Genomic DNA, 10,583 nt, shown 5'->3' on the forward strand with positions numbered 1-10,583 from the left:
CATTGACATTATTAGTCAGAAAATTTTATTACATTAGTTTGTTGACATTTCATTGATTCTTTCTCAATGATGATTTTAATGTGGTTGATTGCCTCAAAAGCATCTTGTTTCATGAATGGTGTAGTTCCTAGAAAGCTTTTTGACCTACATGTAGAGAGAACAGGATATTTGTCCTTGACAGGATTTATTTCATTATCTTCATTGCTTGTTTTTTTAGCACTTAGTGCTTTACTTCAGTAATGATCTCATTTTTAGATAAGTGTGTGCAAACAGCTAGTTTTGAATGATTTTTCTAGTCTAAAATTGAAAACTATTCCATGCACCTTATTGAATTTTTCCAGCCATCTGCTGCTTGCACTAAATTTGGTACATCTTTGTTTTTGTCTGAAATATTCAGCTTTTCTCGTTAATTAATTTTCATTGACAGGAATAGTCTTCTCTCTCCACTGTACAGTTCAACGAGCACTTTTCAGCATCTGGATATTAACATTTATGTTCCCTTTTCTATTCTGTCTGGTTCTGTTGTTCATTGAAACTTTTTAAAAACATTTCACTACTTTGGAAGAAAACCAGCATAACTCAAAAAAGTGTGATTTTTCGATTATGTCATAATCAAAACGAAAATGTAGTAAATTTTTATGTGGAAGAGTGTCACAAAATAACTTGTGTATTTGGTCACTAGGGAGAAGTTATGTGGGAGATAAGTGATATTCAGTTAAATTTTGGTTAAATCTTTGCATGGGATTTTCTCAAAACTTTTAATAGTAATTTTGAGTTATGCTGGTTTTCTTCCAAAATAGCGATTTATTTGTTTTCCAGAATGTAGAGAGAATACTTAACGGAATGTCAGATTCTTTCACAATTTCTGTTTTTTTTTTCTGCTGTTTTTCTCGGTGGTCTTTATGACAGATAAGTTTTCTGGTACTGAAAAAAATCTTAAGTTTTCTCATTTGTCATATACTGATTAACTGGTTACAATAAGCAATAACAATATCAATATAAGATTTAAACTTTACAGTGAAATTTTATACAGTAGGAATGTTTAGTTCCAAATAGATATAGACAAAATCATAAATTTGATTGGCCAATAACTCAGTAACTTTTCAAATCACAGATGTGTTTGTTACATTTTGAAATCATCATCATTTTTAAATATTCAAAATCTAAAAATTTAAAACTTAATGACTTTTAAAATTTGATTAATGAATTTGCATTTAAGAAATAAGATTGTTACTTTACAAGCAAAATGTCATTAAAATTTTGAGTTTTATATTATGCAATCAGAGAAATAATTCATACCAATCTTTGACATTGTGATATCTCCATCCTCTTGAAAATGCAAAAGCATAAATTAAAGCATACAAAATTATATATGAAATAGTTTCTAGATTTTAAATTTTGAGTTAGAAAAACATGATCTCAAAACTTCTTCAATGTATAGAAACACAGAATGCATTGAGTCTATGACAGATAAATTAGTACAAAAATAAAATTAAGAGTTCAGAAAATCTGACTTATTGAGAGTTTACTCTATTAGTATTAAAAGATGAATCATTTTTGCTTTTCATTCTTATCTTTGCTTATAAAAAACGTATATATATATATTTCTTTTTTATTGTGATCATATTGATACAGATAATTATTATTAGTTTAATGGTAAACATGAGGCTTAAATTAAAACATGACATAAATTATATTTTTTCCTATACTGTATATACAATTATGTTTACAATTACAGTAAGACCGTGGGGGGTGTGTTCCTAGACAACAAAGCGCTATGCGAAACAGCATTAAACAAGGTCATTTTAACATAGAGTAAATAGGGATAGGGGAACATGTGACCAAAAATAAACAACTTTTACTTTAAGTTATTTTTATATTAATTTGTATAATAATATATGTTAAATAACACATATGCATACAGAAATGTAAAATTAATTTTTTGTTATGAAGGTCCTGACTTTTCTGAAATTCTTGTTCTTTTGCAATAAAGTCATGAAAGTTTCATTTGTCACTTTTTTCTTTCCTTAGCAAATGCCAGTAGCAGAATATCGCATCTAAAACACTTCATTTTGCTTTTGCACTCCTTTCAAAATCTAGATCATTCGTTACAATTTGATCAACAATTTTGGTTATCTTACCAAACTTTTACTAAGGAAATCTGTAGAGTAATATTTTGGGTTCTTTGTTTTCAGAATCTCCGTTTTCCAGTTCCATATGAATTCTATGTTTTGCCAGTTGTTTAAGATTGTCATTGATAAGCCACTCACCAGAAACCTGCTGTAACTCCACAATATCCTGCTCGTCTATCTCCCAGTCCTACTATATCAATTAGGTTGTGTTTGGCCATTCGTCGATCTTTTCGTTTGTGACATATTTAATAATAAACAACACACACCTGATTTGTATTTGCCGAGTTATTTTCTTTATGCATAAAGAAAATAACTCGGCAAATACAAATCAGGTGTGTGTTGTTTATTATTAAATATGTCACAAACGAAAAGATCGACGAATGGCCAAACACAACCTAATTGATATAGTAGGACTGGGAGATAGACGAGCAGGATATTGTGGAGTTACAGCAGGTTTCTGGTGAGTGGCTTATCAATGACAATCTTAAACAACTGGCAAAACATAGAATTCATATGGAACTGGAAAACGGAGATTCTGAAAACAAAGAACCCAAAATATTACTCTACAGATTTCCTTAGTAAAAGTTTGGTAAGATAACCAAAATTGTTGATCAAATTGTAACGAATGATCTAGATTTTGAAAGGAGTGCAAAAGCAAAATGAAGTGTTTTAGATGCGATATTCTGCTACTGGCATTTGCTAAGGAAAGAAAAAAGTGACAAATGAAACTTTCATGACTTTATTGCAAAAGAACAAGAATTTCAGAAAAGTCAGGACCTTCATAACAAAAAATTAATTTTACATTTCTGTATGCATATGTGTTATTTAACATATATTATTATACAAATTAATATAAAAATAACTNTTAGAGGACAGAGCAGTGAAATAAAGGACGTATGGTCACCGTATGTATATATATAATTGTAAACATAATTGTATATATAATTTTAGAGCACGTATATCTAGGCACTAAAAATCATACAAATATGTTTATAATAAAAAATAAGCAAATAGTTATATATCATACAAACAGGCCATATATATAATTTTAGTGCCTAGATGTCCTAGTTTATATATATAATTATTTTGCATTTAGTTTTCCTGGCATTAAATTAATAAAGAAATTAGAATATTTTTCTTTTGTTCTTTGAAATCCACAAATCTTGGCTCTATTATACACTCCTCAAAAGTGAAATTACAACACCATGAAGAAATATACATAGCCACATGCACATTGCAGGACTGGTAGAGGTGATAGAGATATGCAAAAGATTAAAACAACAAATAAAGATATGCAAGATATATTACTGAATAATAAACACCTGTTTATTATTCAATAATGAATATGGCCGCATGGACAGCTATACAATCCTCTATACAACAAGTTATACTATCAATGAAATGATTAATGGTTGTCTGAGGCATCCCTTGCCAAGGTATATTTGCAGTACACATCATCTACAGTATGTGGCAGTGGTCCCAGGTGCATCTTGCATTGGATGAACTCTCACCAGTCTGAATGGAATTCAGACTGGTGAGAGCGAGTTCACTGTGTAATGTGTGGTCAGACAGTATCTTGCTGGAACACCATGTTGGATGTTGCCTGCACCAGTGGCCAAATCACAGGATCCTCAATTTGTGTGATGCTCTGCTGTCAAGTACACCGTCTTCTGATCAAGCATGAATCCTCCCCAAGCCATGATGCCTGGTGTGGGGCCAGTGTAACACTGTGAAAAGGACTGGCATGTAGTGTTCCCCAGGATACCACCATACCCATCCAGGGCTGTCATTCCTCCACAGACAAGCAGGATTCATTCATAAATAGCTGATTTAGTGGTCCAGTTGCAATGACAACAACAAACACTCCAGGCATGCAGCCCTGTGTTGATTGATTAATGGCACCCTGGATGCTGTTGCCATGCATGCAGCCTGACTTCATGAAATCTGTTGCAAATGGTTTAGATAGATGCACCTGTTGACAGTGACAAGCAGTTTTGGATGTCAAGTGCTATGGCAAACAGGTCCCACTGGGCTGTTTGGCGAATCTCCCAATCTATGCGCTCTGTTGTGTGCCAATGCAATTCACTCCCTCTTTGGTGTGTTTGCAGATGTTGCTGTGTCTGTTGTGTCACATATTGCAGAATGTTCATGTTATGCCCAACAAGTGACAACTGTGTGTTTTGACAAACCAATATCTTGCACCTAAAGGATACTGTATCGTTTTAGCTTGCTGCCATCTCTGAGATATTTTCTACACTTCTTCAAATGTTCTATTGCCACAAATCATTACTGATAACATTTACAGCCTGAGCTAACTGCTGGTCTTCATAGTTCAAAACTGGATACCACATGACCTGATACATACGCAAACTTAATCACTCATATGTCTCCACCAGTCCTGCAATTTGCAGGTGGCTATGTGCATTTCTTTGTGATGTTGCAATTTCACTTTAGAGGAGTGTAGTAGATGTCCTTCACCATTGCTTTTTATGGTAACTATTTTATTTACAAAAAATATTTTCCTCTTCCTTTGAACCATTTACTGTTTTACAACTTGAACAAGCTTAAAATTATTTAAAAATAAGTATGACAAAAGAATCGAATGAAGCATTTGTTTTTTAAATTGGTCAAACTGTTACATGTAAGTCATAATTTTAAATTCTGTTGCTTCAAATGTTTGTTAGAACAAGTTGTGAAACTGAAAATGGCTGAAAGGAAGCAAAAAAATGTTTGTAAATAAAATCGTTGGTTACCAACATGCAGGTTTGAAGGACTTTCTTTTCTTATTTTTCTTCCTCCTCCTCATATGGATACTTTTATTGTTCCATCATATTATTTTAATAATAATCATATCTGTATCATTATTCTGCATATTAACCAGAAATTAAAACCAATTCTGTATTCATGTTCAAATGGAGTTTGTTAATTGTAATAGACAGAATTATAAAGGCACTACTTATTGTTTGGAATAGACGAATGTTATTTGATCACTGGTTTTCGGATTACAATACACGGACTGCTAAAACAGTGATTCGTACGTTTTCTCAATTCATGTTTGTCATTTTATCTCGATTACATTTAATTTTTTTATATCGTTTTGGAAGTTTTCCTTTTATCAGATTAGGTGAGTACAGTATTTCATTTCTGTTTAAATGTTCACAAGCATTATATTTTTAGTACAATACTTATAATTTATACACATAGCTTACTGACGACAGTTACTAACATTGTCAAAATTTATATTTTTGCATTAATTGCTTCGAATAATAATAAAAGTCTGTGTTAATGCAATGTAAAGGGTAAGAAAAAGACCCATTTATTTAGAGATTAAAGCGTTTCTGGAAAATAATTTTGGTCACATTATCAGCACTTGTCATCAATGTAAAATGTACGATTTTAACTTTGGCAACAGCCTTAATTCGAAAGAAAGACAGGTAAAAATTTTTTTCATGCATATTCGATGTTATTTAGTGGTATACGTTTCCATTTATTGAGTACAATATTGAAATACAAAACAAGTGAATGTATGTATTTAAACTTATTATAAGCATAACTACAGGCATTATTCAAATGTGATGCCACCAATTGCATAATAGTCCTGTTTTGAGTATCTACTCTTACCTGTTGACCCCCTCTCACATTTTGTCATCAATTTTTAGACACCTCCTATGTTGGTGTCGCACTTCATCTGTCACACTTGATATTAAAATTAAGAATTTCTGTAAAATAGATCTACATTNGAATTATGAAATATATTTTAAAGATAATTATCATCTGATGTATATAATGATTTAAAAAGAATTTAAAATCTGTATATTGTAATATGATGAATTATATTGTTTACTACAATATATTAATGTATTAACAATGATACTTTTTATATTTGAAATCACTATATTTGTATCTAAATACATGAAATTTAGATAATGTTATTTTGTCAGATATTTAATGATCTTTCAATTTCTTTAAAATAATTATTAAAAGCATAAGCTTAAAGTTACAATTTCCACAACTAAAATAACTTATTGCATTTCAATATTATTAATTATAATTTTATTATTATTGACTGAAAATAAATTTTAATTGATGTACAATTTAATTTAATTTCACATAACCAATAGTAATAAAATTTAATTTAAATTTGAATTAATTTAACTTATTAGCCTGATTAGCAGAATGCATGTTACATTTTTCTGAAGCATGAATTTATAAATCTTAACAATCCTAAATATTATTAGCAAAAGTTTAATTTCCATTAAAATATTTCAACATTATATATTACCTGCTTTTTTCAATAATTTTTTTTCTGTCTGAAACAATTATATGCATGATAATTTCTCTCTGTCTTTTACCTGCCATATCTTTTTTACCTCTTCCAGTTTGGTGTTCTGACCTACATTGAACCGCGGCTGGGTAGAAAGTTGAGTCAACCTCTCATTAATATTATTCGCAGGTAAACATACCTTTCCCATATAACCTCTCAGTTCAGCTGTTTAAAATGTATTCTGTTTAGTTTGCCCGGTTGCTTAACTTTTTTTAGCCCACAAATACCATTTATTTATTAAACAAATTTTTAACTGTTTCAGCTTTCAAGTGTTTCTTTTCTAAATGCTGTATGTTTCAAGCATTTATTTATTCTGTGGAAACAACAAACATATGACAGTACAATACAAATACAGATATTCACAAAAAAAAAATATATATATATATAATACTGGGGAAATTATATATAGAAAGAAAGAAAAAAACAAGATGTCCAAATTATATCTATATATTAAAATTTATTCAATCTGTCACCAAACAACAAGGTAGTTGACATACTATAGCTTGACTATTCTAATTTGAAGTTTCCCCTCTTACAGTTTGGTGCTCTGACTCCACTAGAACCTAGGCTGGGTAAAAAGTTGATTGAACCACTTACTAATTTAATATACAGGTAAATGCTTTGAGTTTTATTTTTGTGTTTGTGTTTGTTTGATATTCACTTCTTAATTGATTGTCCCTTTATAATTATTCTTACTTGCAAAACTTTTCATTAATTTTATTATTACTTTACAATTTTATAAAGTTTATATATATATAAATTAGAAAACCTTAATTTGTTCTGCTTTCTATTTATTTTTTGCACTTAAAATAATAATTATAATTTGATTTTGCACCTTGCACAGTTATCTTTCACATTACAAATGAGCAGAGTATCTAATACTGAAAGAACAGATTTATAAAAATTCAAATACTTCATATATTTGAAAATATATGATTGAAAAGTATAGTTTTTCCATCCAAATATAATGAAATATATATATATTATTAATTTCTCCAGATATTAATCTTTGTAATATACTGTTGTGAAACAAAACAACTTCACAAATATATTCATATATGAAATACATTTACAAATAAAAATTAAAGGACCTTCTCTGTGTTGAAATTAAAGGACTATTAATAATTTATTTTATTTATTTGTTAAAGCTACTTATTACAAAATTTATAATTTGTTAATCTAAGTTTAAATACATTTGAGCTATCAATAGCAACTATAATTCTTCATTAATATATTAAAGTGTTAATAAAAGTTAAGTAATAAAGAGAAAAACTCAGAAAAAACTATCATTTATTTCTTGATCACTTTTTAGTAGCAGATAATTCTTTTAAATTCTTGTTGACATTATTACAGCAAGAAATTTTTTCCATATTAGTGTAAAAAATTATTTCTGTTAATTTTGAGTTTTGTAATGGTGGTTCAAACTAATTGCAAGTTTTTTTCATATCTCCTTTGAGATATATAACTATTATTGTGTAACTATATTTGGTAAAGCTTGTTTGGTTCTGGATGTGCTTTGATGATTCTGAAAGCCTAACCTATTTGAGCTAGATAGGATTTAAATCTAGTCTATTTATAGATTTACAGGGATGTTCCAAAAGTTACCCATACAGTGCAGTTCTTTCTGTAGCAGATGTTACATTCAATCTCCAGGACTGAGCATCAAAGAACTCATGTCTGGAGATTGAATAGGCCAAGTTTCGTATGAGACTATTCATTTGGTAAAGATATCTCCTAAAAGTGGAATGATGAGTGAGCTGTGTATGCAGTTGCACTATCCTACTAGAACCAAGCGGCTTCAATTTTGTGCTCATCAAGATGACCCAGGAATGTTTGAGAGGATGCAATCATGTATATGTGATAGGTATATGTGAAGGTGCAATAATGATTTAGTTTGTGAAAAAATTTTTAATTTGAAAATATCTGGAGAGTCATTACTGCAGAGTAACTTTTGGAATGCCCTGTATAATTGTTATGTCTGCATATTGTTAGCTAAATAATTTTGAATTAAGCTGGTCATGCAGATGTATTATTCATAAAATCTATCTAATGTTGAAATTTTTGCTTTTAATTATGTATGTTAAAAATATTGCTGATACAATAGAACCTCGATTATCTGGACTAATTGGGGATGAAGGTAGTCTAGATAAGGAAAAATTCGGATAATCAAAACAAATACTTTAATTTGTCTTTTAATGATAATACAACACGTTTTCTTTTCGATGACATATCGGTAATATTAAAAGTAAATACTGTATTTAAACCATGATCAAATTTTCAAGAAACAAACGTTCGTATTGAATTTGGACTACTACTGACCAATGCTAACAGACTACCTATTGTTTAAAAGGCCCTCTGGTGGCGCAAGAAGACAGATTTTATAAAATAAAAAGCAGTTGAAACTGCATTTTTATGAATAAAAATTTGACAAACTATTTATCGTTTTATGACGAGTAAAATTTTTTTGTCGCGTTCGCAGCTTTTAAGTAATGCATAAACCTTTGAAACACGAGGCCCTTCGGACTATGAGGCGTAGGCGGTGGCCCACGTTGCCCATGCCTTACGCCGCCCTTGATCATAGAAATGATGTAATTTGAAAATAAAATTATTTATAAATACATATGTGAAGTTATATTTTTATTATGACGCAAAATATATTTAAGAGATTACGGCCACTGTGCTGAGTGAGACGTTGTTAAAACAAAAAAAGTTATTCCATCACGTATATAAACAGTATCGTAATTCGCCAAGTGCAAATCAGCAAATTCGTAAAATTTTTGTTTATTTTGAACAATCCAGATAATCGAAAATCCAGATAATGGAGGTCCGGATAATCGAGGTTTACTGTATATTGCTTATATGTTGTTAGTGGTGTTGATAAGCATTAATACTGTAATCTTACTTTATTTCTAAAATTATTTTATTTAAAAATCTTCATCCCATTTAATAATTTGTTTCAACAGCAAGAAAAAACAGCCAGTTTTTGTTATAGTTATGATTTAAATAGGATTGTGTTTTTTATTTTTTTTATGTTCTCATAATTATAATTTTCTGCTTTCAATTATGTTATATATATTTTGAAAAATATAGAATTAATGTCAGACTTTCTCATTCTAGAAAATCATGTTCTAATTCATTTACTTTTTAAATTAGTGCTAAAAGAATTAAACTACAAAATTATTATTTGAGTTTAAATACAGTTCTATTTAAGCTATAAATGTATATACTTTTAGTTAAACATACTTTATATAAATGTATTTAGTTAAAAAATTAGATTTATGCTTTTTTGTTATATAATTAAATGTTGTTTCTGTAATGAATTAGTTCCTTTATCTTTTTATGACATGTAGAACCTTGGCACAGTTAGTGCTGTATGTTAAGCTACATGGTTTTAGATAAATATTATTGTGTTTCATTATTTGTATTACTAAGATGTATTAAATATATTTTAGTAAAATTGCATTGTCTTAATTATTTTAACATTTAGTCTAGAAATTGAGTTATCTTTTTATGGATTTCATTTAATTATCATCACTTTTCAAATAATAGCAAATAGTATACGAACAGCAAAATTCATTAAATTTAATTGAAATTAATATTGAAAAATAATTTAATATTGGTCCTTTAATTTTTTGACTAAATTCTCCATTTATTAATTTAAACAATGCATTTACAAATAAGAATAAAATTATTCCATATACTAAAAATGTAACCAAATTAGATAAAAATTTACAATTAATTTATACCTATTCATTCCAAACAGACTTATTTTGAATAGTTTTTATTACTATTCCAACAAATTTTTTTAGAATAAAATTTAACAATTATCAACATTTTGTTAATTTTATTTTTAAATTATCATCTGTCATAATCACTTTGCTTTACATAAATCAAATATATCATAAGTTAACATATTTAAAATAATACTTTGTTTCACATAAAATTCATCAAATGAAAACCAACAAGAAAATTAAACATACAGAGATCAACAGAAAAATATCTAATGTCTTTGTATAGAATTCAATAGCAGATAATTATTATTTTAAATTAATCATGATATTCATTGTTACTATTGCAGAATATAATAGGCTTTATTATATTATATAATATATATTAGATTATTTATA

At 28.7% G+C, this 10,583-nt stretch overlaps 1 protein-coding gene across 1 annotated transcript in view; it reads left to right on the top strand.

The window, feature by feature from the left end:
* Positions 1–10,583, top strand: part of LOC111613828 (AP-3 complex subunit delta-1-like) — a 115,976-nt gene that overhangs the window by 50,206 nt on the left and 55,187 nt on the right. The window contains exon 7 of the mRNA XM_023355179.1: positions 6,995–7,068. Coding sequence (XP_023210947.1) covers positions 6,995–7,068 — 74 coding nt within the window. The remainder of the gene's footprint in view (positions 1–6,994; positions 7,069–10,583) is intronic.

Source organism: Centruroides sculpturatus, unplaced genomic scaffold (genome assembly GCF_000671375.1).
Source record: "Centruroides sculpturatus isolate CEXI.00-Female unplaced genomic scaffold, Cexi_2.0 scaffold1825, whole genome shotgun sequence".
In the NCBI taxonomy this organism is placed as follows: Eukaryota; Metazoa; Arthropoda; class Arachnida; order Scorpiones; family Buthidae; genus Centruroides; species Centruroides sculpturatus.